At 41.0% G+C, this 21,219-nt stretch overlaps 1 protein-coding gene across 1 annotated transcript; it reads left to right on the top strand.

Annotated features, from left to right (window-relative positions):
- The first annotated feature begins 5,273 nt into the window (after positions 1-5,273).
- Positions 5,274-8,851, top strand: LOC117737365 (neuronal acetylcholine receptor subunit alpha-3-like). The gene is made up of 6 exons (XM_034543284.1): positions 5,274-5,309; positions 5,395-5,439; positions 5,522-5,631; positions 5,821-6,028; positions 6,178-7,203; positions 8,726-8,851. Exons 1-6 carry the CDS (start codon positions 5,289-5,291, stop codon positions 8,849-8,851), a joined length of 1,536 nt encoding a protein of 511 aa, XP_034399175.1. The 5' UTR covers positions 5,274-5,288.
- Positions 8,852-21,219: the final 12,368 nt, after the last annotated feature.

Raw genomic sequence — 21,219 nt, forward strand, 5'->3', positions numbered from 1 at the left:
AGTTTCTTCAGATTGTACACTGCTCGCTGCCAGGCTCAGCCTGTTAAGCACATGCATGATCAAAGAGCCTCACACAGGCCACGGCTCTTTCTGAAGCTTTGGGCTCCTGTAGACACGAGAGACGGGACAGACTTACTGTTTGGCTTGCTAATTCTAAATCAATGTGGTTATTTAAGGGTGAAATGCATGACTGCTTGATCCGCCTCAGAGCAAAAGCTCATTATTTAGTTGCTGCATCACAAAAGGCAGGGGAAGGAAAGAGTGCATATCTGGTGCAGTGAAATATGATTGGCAAGCTGCATCATGTGATTTTCATCATCAGCGGCAAAGACATTTCTGTTTACAGTGATTACAAACTTTAATCTGAAGCTTGAGACAAATGAATTTACACGAGAGACAAGAGACATTTGGTGGGTAGATAGCAGTGTGGCTCTAGATAGCGATGTTGGTTGGTTCAACACTTTGGCACATATTGAAATATTGAAATTACTATGAGATGGATTGGCAGTCATGATCCCCAGGCGATGTATCCTATCCTAATGCCTTTGGTGATGCTCTGGCTTTCTCTAGAACCACTGTGAGGTTGTTAGTATGCTGAAATTAGCATTCAGCTCGAAAATACCGCCGTGCCCAAAGACAGCCTCACAGATCCGCTAGCATGGCTGCATACTATTAGTCTTATTTTAGACACTGTTTATTATTTATGAGACTGAGCGGGGGTGGAAGCACTGGGGAGGGACTTATGTGTTATTATTTTAGCGGGACGTTCAACTTTAACCTGCATAACGTTAATTTGGCCAGAAGAAGTGGATGGAGCCACTGTACAGTGAACATAACCACTGTACCCACTGATATTATTTTGGCTGCTGCTTCCACTGGTTTATTTGTGAAAACGATCATTAATATGCATGTGTCGCTAAGTTTGGCTATGTGCGCGCTGTGATGTGTTTGTGTGTGTGTGTGATGTGTCGTTGGTTTTGTTTGGTAGGAGGAGTGGCTGTCATGCACTCATATTCTACTGAAGTGCACACACAGCTTCTGTAATGATATTGTCATTTCTAAGGAGGATTTGCATTTTGTTTTTTATTTTATGATGAATCTCCCTCTGTGCTAAATGCTTGTTTCATACGGGAATCGTTATAGGTAACTTTTGTAATACTCTAGGACAGTTGGGCTAGTTGTTTGCTTTTTTCCCTCAACGAGGAAAGTGGGGTCAGAGGACCAAGCCTTAAAAGTCATGGTCCGCATTTGAATGTTATGGTTGGAGAGGGTCAGCCATTGCTTTTTTATTTTCTCCAATACTATCTACCTTTGGTGTGAACATATGGTTATTTTTGGTGGAGGATGGGTCATGCATTTTCCCCCAGTCCCTCAGGCAGGCTCAAAGAAAAATACTTCCTGCTCCGGGAACGGTCAGAATAATTAATTCTCTTTTTTTTAAAGTGTTAAAAATAATCAGTCCCTTAATGTGAATTTTGCTAGAGATGTCAACTTTCCTATAACATTTACATAATGTTAGTGTAATATATCAAAGCTTTAAGAACCTATTATGTGGAAAATACAATTCCACAGCTGGATCAGTTGGAATTACATGTGCTCTGGATTTTAACTTGAACTCACTCACTGTCACTTTCACAGGCAAACTTATAAATTCTCTTTGAGCCACACAAATTAAATCCTAACATTCGGTACCAGAGTACAGCGAGCAGTGTGTGTGTGTGCAGAATTATCTGTGGTGAAAGGGCAGAGGTTATAATGAACTTCCTTTAAATTAAGTCTGAGATCTTCAGTGGCAGAACAAAAAAGGGCATTAGAGGAGTGAATGTGCCAACAGAGAAAAAAACCAATGTTGGCTTCATTTTTTTGGTCACAGTGAACAAAAGGTCCAATTAACTGACTGATTATAATTGTCCTGGTTTCCACTATCCCAATTAGAGGCTTACACAACTTCTCTGTGTGTGCAGCGAATCAGGGAGCAGCGGGCAGTTTTCAAGGCAGGTACCAAGAGCTGAAATTACCCATGTGTCTCAGGAGGGAGGCCCTCTCATTAAGCTTTAAGACTCAACTCTTCTATGCCAGTGACCTCAGAAAACTTGTTGAGAGTTTTGAAGCAGTATTGCGAATGCAAAAGTCTCACCCATAGATAACTAGATCTGACAGGTTCAAATTAATCTTTAGTTAGTTAACTTCTTAGGACAATTCTGCCTGTTAGAATGAGACAAAAAACCTAGATCAAAGTAAGTAAGATAAAATCAGTTTTTTCTCCTATTTTCCTCCCCCAAATAGTTCCGGTTACATTACCTTCCTTCGGGGTGGCGATCCTGATGATTTGATGAAAGCTATGTAGCAGAAAATGTTTGGGGGAATAAACATGATGGGAAAAAGCTTTGTGGCCTGATTTTCATTTACCTCAATGAACTTGGTGAATAGCTTATGTCTCTGCTGGCCTGCAGCACCCTCTGTGTGCTCCATCTGAACTTGAACAATGTAGGGGAGTGAGGGGTAAAGATTTAAATTGAATTGCATGTGTAATATATGGGGATACGTAAGGTCATTGCATATTCTCCCTCATTTGTTTGGTCATTGTTGTATGTGCACCAGATGTTGTGATTATGTAAGTGTTGTGAGTGTTATGGAATTCTTTAGCTCAGTAAATCGAGTTTACCCCAGAGCTGTGTTAGTCCCCAATGAGGTTAAATTAAAAGTGTTGTTGTTAAAACCTGTACATGTAAAAAGCTTAAGACATATGTTCACTGTGTTTTATTGCCTGATATGCTTCAGATTCAGATTGACCCTCAAATAAAATAACAGGAATGCACTTCAATTACATTTTTATTTCCCTGGCCTTAGCCAGTCTGATCTTTTTCAACATGAGTAATTGAACAAGCCTCCCAAAATGAGAAACTAGACAGTCTGCAAGATATTCCTCTCTGTGTACTCCCAATGACAATACATGGACACACTGCTTTATGACTTATACTGTACAGACACTGAATATGACATATTTGTTTCAGCATAGAGGTTGTTTAAAAAAAGATGTTTTATGAAAGTACCTTCCTACTGAAATTATTTGTATTCAAGGGATGTGAACAGGATCTTATTGTGAGTAGAAGACATGCACATTACTAATACTAAAGGCCAACCATACTAGCTTAGGTCAGTTTAGTAGCCTGCAATAAAGCATTGCTGTTTTATTTTCTAAGTATTATTTGTACATGTTTTTTTTGGCACAAATGTGTGCTAGTTAGCTTTCTCTTGGAAAAACTTAAGGCAAATTTGTTAGTACAAATCTATTTAATCTGAAACATACACAGTGCTATTGTTTCAGTATTACTCTATGACATACACATTATTAAGATACGATATCTTCCAAGATGATGAAGAGTACATTTACAGTTAAGGTAAATATCAGGTAAATCATGTTTACGAGCTTTTGGTTTGTCGGGAGGTAACTGACTTGCGCAAAAAGAAAGTGTCCCATTAACGGGCCATGTTTTATTTAGTTGTTGCCAAGGAAACAAACCTTTTCAGTGAATGTGTCTAGTTATGGGTATATGGGTTGTGACCCATTTGCCCTTTTGGTGAAGCATATTTGCCTCCATCTCTATAATAGTTCACGCAGCTCGGTAAGTGCAAGTCGGATGTTTTGGAACTGTGTTAAATATTGTATGCAGTTTGAAATCCAAGTAACGTACCAGTTACCACTAAGAAATCAGTAACAGAGAAAGGAAGCTGTTAAAAAATATGAATGAAGACACAGAGGAATTGAACAATTATGTTTATTTCCATGTTTTTCTATGTTCTTTGTACTGTAGAGAGGATTTTGAGTTCATTGCAGCCACTGGTACAGTGTTTATGAGCTTGTGCTGGTGATGAGAATGCTACCAGGCTACCAGTGTTATTAGTGGCAGTGCTCCACAATATTAGTCCAGCCTTACAAATCCTGCACACACACACTTCTTCAGACACACTCGCCAACGGCACACAGTTATTTTTTGCTTAAAGCATCTTATATTTGGAGATTTCCTAAAAGCTTGCAGGCTTTGCCTCCCCTCTCTGTAAGCAGGAAGTAGAAACACACTTTGCTCTCTCACAGCCTTCACTCCATCCAGAGCAAAGAGTTGACAGTTAAAGGGTCCTTTCATCTAAATCTAACTAATACATGTTTTTCGACATCCAGGTATATTTTCTTAGGATATCCACTGCCACTGGAAAATATAGCTTAGTCTTTCTGCAGAAGGAACAACGTGTGAGTGAGAACAGTGAGAACATGGTGATGTTGTTCTGCAGACCATGTGGATTCAATGTGACTGTTTTTGCCTGTGGCTTTCTTTGCTTCATCCACATATCTCACTTTCTTTTGAAAGAATGAAACATGTCTTAAGGCTTTCTGGTGAAATTACTGCTTGATGTGAGAACATAACAACCATCTCTGTATCATTAGAACATTTTCTTGAGCAGAAAGTAATGTGAAATATTTTTTTGTGACTGGCCTTAAGTTAAGTCAAATTAACTTACACTTTTTGTCTTAAGGGGCTCCATGCCACTTACATTTAAAGCAGTAAATGTCCTGACTTTTGACCACTATGACTCACAAACAAGGATTTAAACCCTGATTTATGGTTGCTGTGGATGTGGTCTGGTAGAAAATCTGCTGTGGTCCCCATATACCGCCATTGGAAAAGACAAAAACAGGACATCTAGAATGACACTCAAGGTCATTTATTAGTGTGTATCTAACACCTTAAATATTTTATACATACAACTGGGTGAACTGACCTTTAACATCTCCACTCGGGAACAATCATTTACCAAATAGAGTAGAATTAACAGGAAAGAAAACACTTTGAATTTAAAATGTTGACTTTTTAAATATAATTCAGTTTCACAGCCAGCATGTAGAGCTCAGTATGGGCACTTTTCACATCCTAAGTCAAACCGGCATTTGATTTATCATCCCCCATTCCCTTAACTCAATGACATTTAAATGCATATACCTCACTTCTTTAGCGACACATTACATTAGACCCTTTCCAATACAATTTTAATGTCTGTCTTGATCTATGTTTCATTAGTGCCAGATCTCTAAAGAGCCACGGTGGGTATGAATGTCTGAAAACACAACCATGTATTTAAGTATTAACAGTTTTTTCTTCTTTCTTTTTCCAGGCTGTTTTTCATCGAAGGGAGAGGACAGATTATTTCGGAGGTTGTTCAGGAGGTACAACCAGTTCATCCGACCAGTGGAGAATGTATCCGATCCAGTGACAGTGGAGTTTGAGGTCTCTATGTCTCAACTGGTCAAAGTGGTGAGAGAATGAACATCTCCAAACAAACAAATCATATGTTTTATAAAAGCATTTTTCTTGGTGACTAATTAGCTCTTTTTTTCAGGATGAGGTGAATCAGATTATGGAAACCAATCTGTGGCTGAGACACGTGAGTGAGTTCTATCTTTTATGTAACGCCATTAGTGATGACACTTTATATTTATTTATGCTAAGTTGTGTGTGTGTTTTAGGTCTGGAATGACTACAAACTGAAATGGGCCCCTGTTGAGTACGACGGGATTGAGTTCATACGAGTTCCTTCCAATAAAATTTGGAGGCCGGACATTGTTTTGTATAACAAGTAAGTTTTTAGTGCACAAATGCTAAAGAAGAGTTCCATGTTTATCCTGCCTATATGATGAGAGACACAACTGTGCAGAGTTATCCCTCGAACTATTTCATTATTCCCTTACATTGCTCATGCTATTTATTTATCCATCTTTTATGGGAAAAAAGCCTTTAACTGATATGACGTTTACATCTCTCACAGTGCTGTCGGGGACTTCCTTGTGGAAGACAAGACCAAGGCTCTGCTGAAGTTCGATGGCACCATCACCTGGATTCCTCCAGCTATTTTCAAATCCTCCTGCCCCATGGATATCACCTACTTTCCCTTTGACTACCAGAACTGCTCCATGAAGTTTGGCTCCTGGACGTATGACAAGGCCAAGATCGACCTCGTGCTGATTGGCTCAAAGGTCAGAAGGAACATTTAAGGAACATTTAAACTATTCATTGCTTTTATCTCTTTAAACAGACTTTCTTTTAATTTTCACACACAAAAATTGTTGTTTTTTCAAATATATATTTTCCTCAAAATATTGACATCACATTTGCATTTCATCAGGTAAACTTGAAAGACTTCTGGGAAAGTGGAGAGTGGGAGATCATTGACGCACCAGGATACAAGCATGACATCAAGTACAACTGCTGCGAGGAGATCTACCCGGACATCACCTACTCCTTCTACATCCGCCGCCTGCCTCTCTTCTACACCATCAACCTCATAATCCCCTGCCTCCTCATCTCCTTCCTCACGGTGCTGGTCTTCTATCTGCCGTCTGACTGCGGCGAGAAGGTCACCCTCTGTATCTCTGTCCTCCTTTCTCTCACTGTGTTCCTGCTGGTCATCACTGAGACCATTCCTTCGACGTCGCTCGTCATCCCTCTGATCGGCGAGTACCTCCTCTTCACCATGATTTTTGTCACGCTCAGCATCGTCATCACTGTCTTTGTGCTGAATGTCCACTACCGCACCCCTATGACTCACACTATGCCAGAGTGGGTGAGGTCTGTGTTCCTTGGGGTGCTGCCCAGGGTGATGCTGATGAGGCGGCCCATCGACCAGGGCTGCTTCTCCCCTGCCAGTATTGCAGGAGGGACAGGAAGAGGAGGGAGCAGCGTGCGAAACAAAAAGAGAAAGAACAGCATAGGAGGAGGAAGTGGCACAGGAAGTGTAAGCGTTGGGGGTATAACTGGGGGCGTAGCGCTGGATGTTGGGGCAGGGGCAGGAGGAGGAGCGGCTGCCTCAGCTGGTGGCTCCATGAACTGTGTGGAGTACGGTGAGTTGAACCGGGACATGAACAGGAGGTGCCCATACAGAGGCAAAGAGGTACCGACTCCTGTCCCTCCCTCCATGGTGCCACCTCCTCCACCTCCTCCACCTCCTCCTCCTCCTCCTCCCCCACCACAGGCACCCCCAACCCAGGGGCCCCAGGAATCAGAGTTGCCCAAGGTGCCGCGGCCGTTGAATGCTCCTTCGCCTATCAGCGCTATTGTTGCCTTCTCCGTGGTGTCGCCAGAGATCAAGCAAGCCATAGAGAGCGTACGGTACATCGCAGAGAACATGAGGACTCGCAACAAAGCTAAAGAGGTACGAAAGCATGTTTGATAATGATAATGAATACAACAATACGGCATTGTGTTCTATCAGTTGAGTTGGCAGTGCCAGTGTTGTCTAACTTGATCATATCAAGTAAAATAACATATTTATGACAATACTTTAAGCCTTATTCTTTCAGCTGTAATGTCATGTCAGATTCCTGAGCTGTGTGTTGCAGTGAGACATGTCAGAGTCTACTTTTTCCGTTGAAAAGATGTTCAAGCATTTATATTATTGATCTGTTCATTTACGCATTCACACAGTAGGCAATTTCTTGTTAGCGGTCCTTCCTTCATTTGACTGCGTTACTCTCATCCTGAATTACATGTTTAACTTCTGCGTACTGGTCTGAAATGACAATTTTCTTTATTTGTAAAATGTGTTGCTCTGCTGACAGCAGACTCGTCCATGTTTGGTATTGTTCATGAGCTGAAAACAACGCCCCTTTATATGAACATGCTCATCACCAGATTGAGAAACCCTGGGTTGATTTACTAAGTTCATAACCAAATTCATGGAATTGTTAAGTGGGATCGCAGGTTAGTGAAGCCAGATAACCAAAAGATACCCTGGTTATGTTGAACTCGCTTTGCGGTAAAGCCCAGGGGTGGGACACAAGCACAAGACGAGGGAAAGACAAAACCTCCGAGCCATCGCCGATGTAGAGGGTCATCACAGAGGCTGAGATCCCTAACAACAACCCCAACCTGAAACCTAACTTAAACTAAACAAAATGACCTTGTGACCTTGTGGGGGACCAGAATGTTGTCCCCAGATTGGTGTGCACAGAGTAAGCCCCCACAATGTACACAGCACACAAATAAACATAAACATGCAACAACAAAGCAATACTGTATGTCTGTTATCTCTGCAGCGTGTGAATATTCTACCTAGCTTAGTAAAAAGGTGGAGAAAGCATTTACACTGAGCTATGAAGGGAGAGGAAAGCTGCTTGTTTGTTGCAGATGGAGGGCTTTGTGTAGGCCTCCTGCACCCTCTGGATGGCCCTGATATGTTTGTTGCTTCAGCTCCATCTTTTCGTAACACAGCTGGGATATTTCTTTGATGCATGCAGAATAGCAGACAATGGCATTACGGTCAGTGCAGCCATGATCCTATTGTCCACACCTGACTGATCAAGGGATACTCTATACTATATGTATACGAACAAACACACACACACTGTACAACACCACTCCACCAGTAGCCATGGTGTTAAACACTGCAGGATCTCTCAGCCTCTTTTACACAGAAACCCACAAACTCAAAGACACACACACACACACACACACACACACACACACACACACACACACACACACACACACACACACACACGCCTTATAAATTCAGCTCTAATGTTAACACAGTGACTTCACATTTTACAATCACCATTAAGCAACGTTTTCTGGGCTCATTTTTGGAAGGAGAGTGCTTTTGTATATGACTTTGTGGGCCATAGAGATATTATGTATGACTTATACACACATCAAAATGTCCTTTCTTTCCTCAGGTGGAGGACGACTGGAAGTACGTAGCCATGGTCATCGACAGGATCTTCCTCTGGGTTTTTGTGACAGTGTGTGTGTTGGGAACAGTGGGACTCTTCCTCCAGCCACTTATCAGCTTCTTCAAATGAGAAACTTGTCTTTGTCCAGTCTCGTTCCCTCTCTCTTTGTCTACTTCTGTCTGTCTCTGTTCCCCACTTAAATTACTTTGGGAATTATCCCTCCTGCAGCTCGTTCACATTAAACACAGAACTGTCTCCTTTCTCCTTTTCTGGTATTGTGTCTCTCATCTGTGTCTCACGCTCTTCTCTGAGACTCCGACATCTTTGCCTTTCCCTCTCAATGTGCATGCCATGCTGTCTCCTCTGCCCCCATCACAGTGTTCTTTTCTGACATGATTATAAAGAGTCTGCTTTCCTTTCCTTTCTCTTTCCATGTTTTATCCTCTCCTGTGTTTTGACCTGCCACTGCCGACAGCTTATCTCACAGCTGTCTCTTGTCTTCCATTGTTTTTATTCTTCTCTGCATTTCCATTCTGTGTGTTTTATTGAGAATATCCATTCAGTCATTGCCATTATTGTACAGTGTTTTACAATGTGTTTAACAATGTCAGGTAATTATTGAAGTAAGCAGAACCTCTTGACATTCAAATGGCTGAGAAAGAATAACCTGAATACCTTGTTGAGTTTTGCAGTAGGACTTTGTCATTTTAAGATACTGCAATAAAGACTTTTGAGAAAAGTGGGACACTGTGTTCGACTATAACGTCTCAGTTAAAAACAAATACTGAGAGCTGGTAATAATATGTATGATGTTGTTCTGATAGCTGCCTTTAGCTTTTGCTATGGTCAGACTGTGTTTTCCTGTAGATACGTTTGTAAAATACATAAGAGTTATGCATGGCTTCTGAGAAGGAACACTGGCTACGGCTACACCCACATGTGCTCACGTTAAGTATAATCAGAATTGCACATACATTTACAACTTCACTGCAACCTACAATACAGAAACACTTTGAATTGCACAATATAGATTGAATTTGTAAAAAGACATTAAAAGCCAAACTGTCTCATGTTATTTAATAATAAAGAAGGTCCTGGACTCAAACTCTGTGTGAACTTCTCGCTTTATCTGTGACGGCTTCCTCTGATGCTCCAGTTTCTTATGATACTGAAGTCACTTGTCACAGATGTAAACGGCCTCTTGCTGAAATCGTCCCTGTCGCCCATATCAGAGTAAGGTGTGCAGAAAGTAAATGGATGAAATGAAAAAAGGACTAAATGTATATAATAAATAGGAAATATATTATAGGAGGAAGAAGCCCAGAAGGAACATTTTTCATGTCAAGTATGAAGTCAAACAGACTCCATAGTGAAGCTATTATGCAAACGTTATGGAAAGATATTGTAATGTCTTATAGGCATCGTCTGTACTGTACTAGCAAACAATTAATGGAAAAACACTTGCACTTAATGCTTCCTGATGTTTAGCAACTCGGAGAAGGTCTGATCAAATGAATAATGAATAGGTTTATATACTTTAACACTGAGGCAATATAACCGTTGTAATAAACAAATTGGATTTTCAATGGGTGCACCTTCGGCAGTAGACAAACATATTTGTAATAATCTGTCCTTTTGTTGAACTGTTGTTGTTGAACTTAAATCACATTAAATACTATCTTCAAATATACCCCAAAAGATTGTTGCATGTCTGTACAGACTTCAAATGTGGACTTCTTTTACTTCTGGAAGTGTTAGTTTTAGCAAACAGCACAAGATTCAAAGATCTGTCATTGACAGATGGATGATTCTGGTGTCGGTTTTCTCATCATATAACAGACTTGATGATTGTTGTTTAATATCTAAGATAACAAACCTGTGATCTTGAGAGGAAGTTTCGTTAACAATAGCATGGACCGGGGCAACAGTGATACACTTTGTGACTGGAATCTCCTCTGAGAAAACGTGTGTAGGGAACTGAGTGAATATTGCTCAGTCACCCACAGAATACATCTTCGAGTACGACATTTCACGACCAGCTTCTGCAGCTGGGTCTCCCAATCACAAGAGTACACTTGGAGAAGGAAGGTGGTCAGGACTTTGAATTAGTTCTAACTCATTGAGTCTTTAGCCGCTGGTCACTGACAGTCCAAAGCATTAGATTTTGAGGAGGAGTGCACACGATCAGAGGATGGGAGAAATGAATGGTCTTCATTTATTAATATAAAACAAAGAAAATACGTGCAGCACCCACTTGTAAATAAAGAATAGTTTCTATTTAAATATATTTGTATTATTATCATTACTATGTTACTTTTCTAATCGTTTGCTTTTCAGATCTATCTTAATTATGAAACACTTTAAATGTGCTATATATGAGTTTGGGAACATTTCTATTGCCTCTAAACAGCTCTCAACATGGCGGCTATGAGCTCATATGCACAGAGGGAGGGAGAGAATGAATTCGACATCACTCCACGATATATATTTACATAGCAAATAGTTATTTCCTGCTATATTCATGCACTGAATATTATATTAAGTCCTTTTAAACTTTTAAAGTAATGTTATTTTGAAAAAAATATATCCAAATTAAATAAATGTTTTTGGGGTGGCCGGGTGCATTTGGGTTAAGATGCCGACCATGGACCACAATGTCCCCAGTTTGTCTCTGGCCAGCAACAGTTGCTGCTTGTTGTTGCCCATCTGAAGAGATAACTTCAGACTCCACTAAAAACAACAACAAGCGCTGCATATCTGAGTCATTTGCACCACTTTTTCTTTTGTTGTTTCTATTTGCATGCATTTTCTTAATTTGCAGTGCCTTAAACTGGACATGCTAATTGAGCCACCTTACATCCAGCTCAATGTCACCAAAGGACAAATGAATGACATCTACTGCCATCTCTCCTCTTTCACATATCTAAAACAGAGTTACTACTACTATGGATAGTTTGGGATATTACAACCAATAACTAATATTTTAGGAAACACATTTTTGTAGTAAGTAAAGTATTTTCCATAACCCCAGCAGGTTCTTGGTGAGCTTTATAGTTTGCTGTGCTTCTTGAGGAAACAGTTTGACACACAATCCCACATACTGATGTGCGTTGGGCAAAGTGACCGAAGCGAAAGCAAAGCAAAGCATTTTTCCTTTGAAGCTCCCTTCTTCCTCTGACATCCCTCTTGCTTTCTCTTTATCAAAGGTCACGGGTGAATCCGAATGTGCCTGTCAGCACTGACACACACACACACACTGAAGGTTCAGGGTGGTCAAAACACAGTCCTTTCCTCCTCCAGACAAATTGTGTGCCTCTGCTTTGAATTGGTCCACCCTGTCGCTCCCAACAACAATTTATGCATATCACCTGCTGAAGTGAGCATGGAAAACACACAGAGAGAGAAAGAGAGAGAGAGAGAGAGAGAGAGAGAGAGTAAGATAGTGACTTGAGTGTGCATGTTTTGCGAATCCATATGTGCCACGCAGCAGCATGGATCTCACAACATGGGGATTATGGGATAGCTGAGTTATAAATATGGAAATGCAGCAGCAGTGTTACAACAGCCACACATAGTATCCTATCAGTCTCAGTCTGCTGCTTGACAGGGTCACATCAGTGCCATGGCTGCCAGAGAATGAAGAGATCAGCTAAAGAACCAGCTACTCCAGCTATATTTGGACAGTATTTGTGTGTGATACATGTCATTTTCCTCAGTGGCTCTATACCAATTTATTGGGCTGTCCTTCAAACCTTTAACAGGAAATTAAATAGTTAATAAGACAAGTGTGTTATTGTTTTCAACACTGCTTTATTTTTTAAATTTGATCTACACCAACGCTCCCAATCCTCCTAAACTAAGACATTTCTGGATGCCACTTACACAATGAGATAGATGCACCAATCAGCTGCTACAGAGAGCTTCAGCCATTTTAATCTAAATATGTCATGGAGTGAGCTTGCTATTTTAAAGCTGTACATCTTTCTTGAATGATTGGACTCCAAGTACGGTAAGGCAATCAGAGCAAAGCAGAGCACAGCAAAGCTCTGGGTGCTAAACTGAGGCATAATATATTATTAAGCCGGCCACATCAATGAATATTTTACATGAGTCTTCACTGTTGACGCTGACTGTTAGCATTCGGCTCCTGGATAACAGGACTCCAAGATGACAGACTTATCACAGCGCATGTGCCTGTTGGATCTCATTTCATTTGCTTTTTGTCATCAAACATTTATAATGATAGATTTGTTACATGCCTTACTTGTTTTACTTTTTTGTGGGGATTTGAAATAAAACAGCTTATTCTTGCACGTCTCTCTTCATACTTGTCCTTCTTTCTCCGTCTCCTGCCGTCTTTCTTCAGTAGTTATGTGAACCCTGTCTACCAAGGAGCAAGGCTGCAAAGGGGGTTACATCTCCAGTGGGCCACTGGAGCATGCTGGGAAAAGTTTGTGTGGGGCTGAAGGATGACATGGGGGCCTACTGCAGGATGGTGGGTGGTGAATTAGGGTAGTCTCTTGTGCCTTCAAGAGCAGAACGGTACGTGCCGTCAGCCAGTCGACCGTTGATAAGTAAAAGAGACTCTCCTCTAAATAATTCATTCCAATCGGAGCCTTCTGAACACACTCACATATGCAGGGTCCTCTCATACACATACATGCTTGCTTCTTGAAGTAGAAGACTGCACCACACACTCACTCATGCAAACAAAGAGCAGGCATCTAATTTTACTCTCAGATGAATATTCATATATGAAGAAACATTGTTTTAGAATTTGGAAAGAGCACTTTGGTGGAACAACAGAAAATGCTTCTGCCACTTTTAGGGGGTTTGAGAGCAAACCACAAACAACTTAAACTTTTAGATAAATATATGCTGTACCTTAATAATTATATGCATTTTTTCTAGTTGGCAGGGCACATAAATATAACATATGTTTAGCTTAAATATGTTGATACAAACATTATAAGGGAAACACAGCCCCTCTTTATCACCCTGAAATAGCTGCATGGTATTCCACCTGATATATTGCTCACAGTGACATTCAGCGGTGCATAGTTTTATATGTGGGATATCAGGTACATTTAAAATATAACAGTAGGAGGAAATGCAACTTCACTATCTTTACTATGTAACCTACTTTTTATGACAACTGCACCATCAAGAAAGTGTGCTAACTAAAGAATGGTTCTGTAAAAAGAGCAGATTGCTGATTTTAGAAAAAGGGAGGAGAAGACAGACAACTCTGTCTACATCAATGGTTAATAGCTTTCAGTTCCTGGGAATCAGCATCACAAACAACATCACATTGTCATCACACATCTCCGTTCTGAGGAAGAAAGCTCATAAACGGCTGTGTTTCCTAAGGAAACTTAAGAAGGGAAAATTCCCGTGCCAAGTTCTTGTCAACTTTAACCGAGGAGCAATAAAAAGCATTCTGACTGGAAACATTACAAACGCCAATGTGATGTGCACGGCAGAGGACAGGAGGGCTCTACAGTGGGTGATTAAAACTGCCCAGAACACCATTGGCACCCGTCTCCTGAGCATCAGTGATATTGGTGAGAAGAGGAGCCTGTGAAGAGCTGAAGGGATTTTAAAAGACAAAACTCATCTGTGGTAGCTGGGGCGTGGTTAGGCTCAGCTGCGGAGGGGTGTGGAGGAGTGGCTCAGGGAACAGGTGCCGGGAAGAGGCCTAATTGGCCTCAGCTGCAGGGGATCAAGTGATGATTGTCTCTGCCCTATATGAGGTTGGATAGGGATGGAGGCACGAGACAGGAGAGTCTGCTAAGTAATAAATCATATTACGAAATATACACCGAGTGTGCTCATCCTTTGGTGCTCGGGGGGAGAAACCTGTATGTGACAGCCAGGAGCTTGTTACACCATCCCAGCCACATCCTGTTCACCCTGCTGCCGTCTGAAAAGAGATACAGAAGTATCAGCTGCCATACCACCAGACTTCAAAACAGCATATTTCCTCTGGCTGTAGGACTCCTTCACTCATCCTTCACCCTCCTGAAATAATTTATTTTTCCTAAAGAGCAAAATGGGACTACAATCATATTTTTGTTGTGCAACCCTGTAACCTTGCACTCTGGTTGTTTTAGACTTTGCCGGTTGTCCATCAACCTCCTCATAGGGATTTATGCTTTAACTAAGATAAGACAAGATAAGATATTACTTTATTCATCCCCAGGGGGAAATGTCTTGACGCAGCAGCAAACATGTTTACATATATACAATACAATGTAATATAATAAAATTGCAGGGCAGGACATATTATATTTAAGAATTTAAATAATAAGGAAATGAAAATGTAAAAATAAATTTAAAAAAGGAAAGTGTATACAGTGTATCTAAAGTATAAAGTGAAAGTGGTGCAAGGTTTATTGATGTTCAGTTTGAGGAGGATTTGGCCAGAGGTGATTTATTGTACAGACTAATTGCAGTTGGCAGGAATGTTCTCCTGTATCTGTCCTTGAATCAGTCTGTTGCAGTCCTTGAACCACTGTCTCCACCACCTACTGCAGGGACAGCGTTGATGTTGGTATTCCAGTTCAGTCTGTTGTTGATGGAGACACCCAGGAACCTGTACTCCTCCACCATGACATCCTCTCCCAGAACTCTCAGCGGTTGTGGAGCCGTCGTCTTCCTGCTGAAGTCCACCACCATCTCTCTGGTCTTGGCCACGTTCAGAAGCAGGTGATTTCTACCGGCTCACACCACAAAGTCATCCGTTACTGCCCTGTACTCCTCCTCCCGTCCATCCTTTATACACCCGACCACTGCAGAGTCCTCAGAGAACTTCTGCAGATGGCATGACCCCGAGTTGTACTGGAAGTTAGTGGTGTACAGGGTGAACAGGAAGCGAGACAGGACAGTTCCCTGTCGGGCTCCAACATCACTGAGCACCGTCCCAGACAGCACACGGCCCAGTCGGACATAGTGCGGTCGGCCTGTGAGGTGGTCAGTGATCCAGGAGACGGTGGACGCATTGACCCCCACCACCCGCAGCTTCTCACTCAGCAGCAGTGGTTGGATGGTGTTGAATGCACAGGAGAAGTCAAAGAAAGTGATTCTCACAGAGCCACCGGTTCCATCCAGGTGCGACTGAGCTCGTTGCAGCAGGTAGATGATGCCGTCGTCCACTCCCACACGAGACTGGTAAGCAAACTGGACATCAGACAGCTGGATAGCGCAGGTCTTCAGGGCCCTGGGGCTGATGCCAAGCAGCTTTGCCTTGGTGGAGTCTCTCCAGCTGTCTTCTCACGTGGTCAGTCGTTAGAGAGGGTGGAGGGTGGAAGAAGCCTTTGTGCAGCAGCTAGCGGCTGATCTTAGAGAGAGCTATCAAACTTCTCAACGTAGCGAATAAGCATATTCCCCAGAATGTTGAACTAGTCCAGCTAGAAAGTCTCCAATTCAGACCTTTAGTTAAATCACCAGAGAGACATTTGTAACAACAAAAACCCTATAATATCTTTATAATATTATAACATCAACTCCTCTGCTGTCCATCCTTGTTCTCAGTACAGTATGTTGCAACAGTTTCATCAAAATATACAACTGTAGCTAAATATATTACTTCTACAGGTATTTCACATTTAAACATAATAAAAAAAGACATGTACTAATTCTACAATATTTATTTTGAGAGTGTTTAGATGCTGTGTCAACTGGTGGATATTTAAAGCTTTGTTCTAACCTGTTGGACCTCGGAAAGGATTCAAGGTTAATGTGAACACACTCAGCAACAGCAGTTAGACTGATCTTTGTGGATGTAAATACAATGTGAAATCTTCTACCAAGAGCTAAGAGGAGTCAAGACTTGTCTGAAGGCATCGCTGAGGCTGCATGTGAATGTGACACACTGCATGTGTAGGTGTGTGACAGAAGGTGCCTTATTATCCGTCCGTCTTGTGCAGAGGCAATTGAAGGTTACACAACATTGCTGTTACTTGAGATGAGAAATGGAGACTGATTTCTCCTTGGAGAAGCAAGCCCTGTGAACTCCTCATGGGCACCGACAGACCGCAAGACGAAACGCATCCTCTTTGTTGACATTTTGTGCACATCGCGCAATCACGTGCACAAACACATAGACATCCTAGAGACACTCATGCATATGTGAACAAATACAGATGAGACATGCACACAAAGCCCAGCTGACTCACATCTGATGGCAACATCTTTGGTGTGCCAGAGTTCATTCACTCACTCCCAACTGGCTTTGGACTAAACTTTACTAACACACACACACACACACACACACACACACACACACAGTGCATATATACATTAGATGCCGGAGGCCACAATTACACTATGTACATTAACATGGAGAGCTGACAGAAGTCTTGATTGTTGAATGAAAAATTGTCATGCTGATTGAAATAAGTTTTTGAAAATGATTGGACCAATCAAGTAAGTCGAGCCGACATTTGCTTTTCAGCCTAACAGGGATATGCAGTTGTTTATTTTTCAGTTTAGGCACGGCTTGTAAAGAAGTATTAAAAACAAAAGTTGAAATATTCTGTCTCTTGAGCTTTACTTGCTACACTATCAAGTTTTGACCTAAATGTTAAGGTCAACAATATGGTCACAATGCTAATGTTAACATGCAGATATTTAGCAGTGTCAACATTTCCTCATTAGAACCAAACTAAAGTTCAAAAGATCTGCAGGTATTTGGTAATAAACCAAAGTATTGGACAGAGTGAAGGTGTCAGGGATACAATCATCAGGATAAAATATAAAAAGACGAAGTGGGAGTCAGAATTAAGAGGATATTGAATATACTGAATTTCATGAAAATCCACTCACTATTTGCAGAGGAAATCCATTCAAAACAACGGTCCACCTCATAATGGTTCTAGAAGTGAAAAGGTCATTATGAGGATATGAATGTCGATACAAAATAATAATCATCCAGCAGATATTTCAGTGGATCAGGTGACCCACTTTGCCAAAAATCGGTTATACTTTAAAACCACTATATTGGTATATTTTAGGTTTGGTTAGGTTACTTTATTTGTACCCGTAGGTAGACTTGGTTTGCAATGGTGAGGCATTCATCTCAACACACATTACAATCAACACAGACATGTTGATAATAGTACACAAAGCCACAAATCAAAGTAATAATAATAATGTGTTCGCCTGAATGATGGCTGCTGGAACAAAACTGTTTTTATACGGCTTTGTTCTACACCGTGGTATTAAAATACCTCCATCTAGAAGGAAGAAGCTGAAAGTGCCTGTGCAACGGGTGGGAGTCGTCCTTTAAGATGGAGCCGGTTATCCGTTGTAACTGTCTGGTGTTCAGGGACTCTGGGCTCAGCTGTGACTCACCAATCAGCCTGCTAGACCATTTCACAATCTGATGCAGAGAGTTTCTGTTCTTTAACGATTTCCAAACCATGACACCAAAGAAAAAGGTAAAATTGATTCAATATAAGCACGATAAAATAAGGTCATCGTGGTTTTGTCAAAGTGGAAATTTGAGTTTCCTCAAACAAAACAAACGCTGGTGCCCCTTTTTGTACACGGCTTCACAGTTTGCTTTAAAATTCATTTTTGGGTCAATAATTGTCTCAAGATATTTGTAAGATTGCACACATTCCACTGTCTGACCCTTAATGGATATGACTTCATGTTTTCTAAAAATCAATTATCATGTCTTTGGTTTTAGATATGTTTAATTTAAGATAGGACTCCTCACACCACTTCACAAGGTTGTTTGATTTAATAATATTTTTGTTTGAAATATCTTCAAAGACTTAAGTTAAACCACACACACAGCTTTATTATTTGAAATGGCTGTTGCACATAACTATTGTTCCTCAGTCATTCCTACAGTCTATTATCTGAAGGAGTCGGTGTAACCCTGACCAGCAGGGATACGTTTCAAACAATCAGAGGCCTTTTATTGTCATTGCCTCAGTCAGATGAACACAAAAGGAAAATCAGAGTGAGATTATGAGTATCATGTTAGAGGTCAATAAATATTTTGTGTATTTTGAGTGTCTGAATGAGACGGCTCAGTTTGCGGCTAACCAGCAGGAACTTATATTAAACTCTCTTATGATTAACATTTGATTTGATGCTCCATCCATCCCAGAATGCACTGGTCTCATGCTGAGTAGCCACTTTCTCCGAATCCCCTACTTTCCCTTTTTTCCATTTTCTTCTCTCTTTTGTGAGTTTTGACAGAATCCACAGTGACTTTGTCCCTCTCATCAAGCCACAATCTTTCAATCTATATTGCTCTGCAGTTCTTTGGTATTTTATGAAGATTAAAATATCAAATAACCTAACTTTTGCATCATTGATGTGAAGGATTTTAACATCACTTAAAAGTTTGACTAATTTTGAAGAAGTTAGCTTCTTCTAAAAGCTGCTTTAGCTTCCATTGATGAACTAAAGCTTACAAGGTTATCACTTTCTCCTCAAAGTGCTGCTGCTGGCTTTCATTGGCTAATAAATATTATGAGAATGTATGAGACGCTGAATTTGTGTTTTTCTTTGAAGCTTGTGTGAGATTTGGTTCCCCTTGTAGAATGCCTCGATTGCCTTTATCACCATGTTTTAATCCTGAAAATAACAAACAGATTAAGACTGAAACCACGGGCTGTTGGGTTTCCTCTCATTTACTCAATATTTCTGCATCGAGTAAATTATGCAGACTTTAATTATGAGCTCAACAACCAGCTGAGAAAACAAAAACAACACATGGCAAACACGCACACACACACACCATACCACACCACACCACACCACACACACACACACACACACACAGAAAGTGTATTCTCCTTTCCTATTCTGTCTTCTCTCTCTCTCTCTCTCCCTCTTTCTTTCTCTCTCTCTCACACACACACACACGCACACACACACACACACACACACACACACACACACACACACACACACAAACACACCGTGCAGCTGCCCACAGTCGTCTGTGAAGGGACCGGCAGGTTTCCAGCCCACGAGAATTTGTGTTTCCGAATGATTAGAGGCGGACGGGACGATCTCAGAGGAAGCAGCTGCCCGCCCCAAAGCTCCAAGTGGAGCAGAAAATCAGGATAATTTCGTTGTGATAATCAGCCTCCCGTTATCCCCTACAACTTCACCCCACAGAGGAGGAGAGAGAGAGAGTGTGTGACATTCAGAGTGAGAGAGTGATAATATAATACACACACACAAAATGAACTGTGCTTCATGCTTGGTTAACTTCAAAATATATGCATAATGTGTGTATGAGTGTGTCGGAGTCTGTTTGTCTATATTTTGAATGTTAAATATTTATATTCCTGTACTTGTGAGGAACAAGCCTGCATTCATTCCCATATCCTTCTCCCTTATTGTCATTTCAACCAAATCACTAAATCCAGCCATGCAGAGGTGCTGTTGTTGTGTCAGCCTTTATAACAGTTGCACAGGTTTCTGCCTGTATTTGAAAACGATTGTGTCCTGTTACTTATAATCCACAGACCTTTTGCTGGAACTGGAACAAGAAAGTCCCAATAAAAACTGTAGACTGTAGACCCGGAAATCTTCATTGGCACACTGCACATTAATCAACAACACTGTAAATGAGCAATTGTTTGGGGTCATTTTAACAGTTGTCGATTGGTCAGATGTTAGATCTACCATTTAGGTCAAATATGAAGCAGTGGAGCAGAGCAAAAACACCATTTACATGCAAAGTAGGACTTATAAAATGCAAGTAATCAATCTTTTTTCTCCACTCATGGTTTTATGAGATTTGGTTAAACTAAAAAGGTAGAAAAAACTTACTTTGGCCAAACGTGAATGCTGCATTCATGACAAACATACATTTTCATCAACATCTGACCCCAATGCAGTAAAGATGCATCAAATGGCAAGTATGTGGCAACTGCTGTTCACATACTTTGTTACAGCAGAATACTTCGTTGTACTAGAAAGCCTCATATGGGGCTGTTAAAGAAACATGTTAATTCTTAATGACACTATCATTTCTGGCATGTTCATGTGATATGCAAATTGAAGGGGGAAGGGTATTAAGTCATGATCCTGACTCTGGAAAAACATCCACGCTATTACCTTTTTTCCTCATCAGTGTGTTTGCTGTGACTCTTTGAACAGGGGGGTGTTTGCTTGGTTGATTGCTAAAACCAATATTTTGCCAAGCTTTTGACAGACTCTTTTTCTTTATCTTTCTTTTTCTTTGTGTGCATCAGACCTTTTCGGGTGCTAGCTGCAGTGTCACTCATGTCATAATTTGTTTTTTGCATGTGTTTAAAGGGGAAAAAAGACTAGGACGATGGAAAAAACAAAAACAAGATCAAAGTGTTACGTAATTGTGATGCAGCATTTGGTGGCTCGGACGGCTGCGCTGACAACACCTCATAAATAGATACACTCTGGTCTTTGGTGATGTTCCCATGAGTCTGTGCTCTGTCCTCTACACTCTCACATTTTGCTCGGTCTATAGGTGTGATTTAGGC

Source organism: Cyclopterus lumpus, chromosome 10, assembly GCF_009769545.1.
Source record: "Cyclopterus lumpus isolate fCycLum1 chromosome 10, fCycLum1.pri, whole genome shotgun sequence".
Taxonomy (NCBI): domain Eukaryota; kingdom Metazoa; phylum Chordata; class Actinopteri; order Perciformes; family Cyclopteridae; genus Cyclopterus; species Cyclopterus lumpus.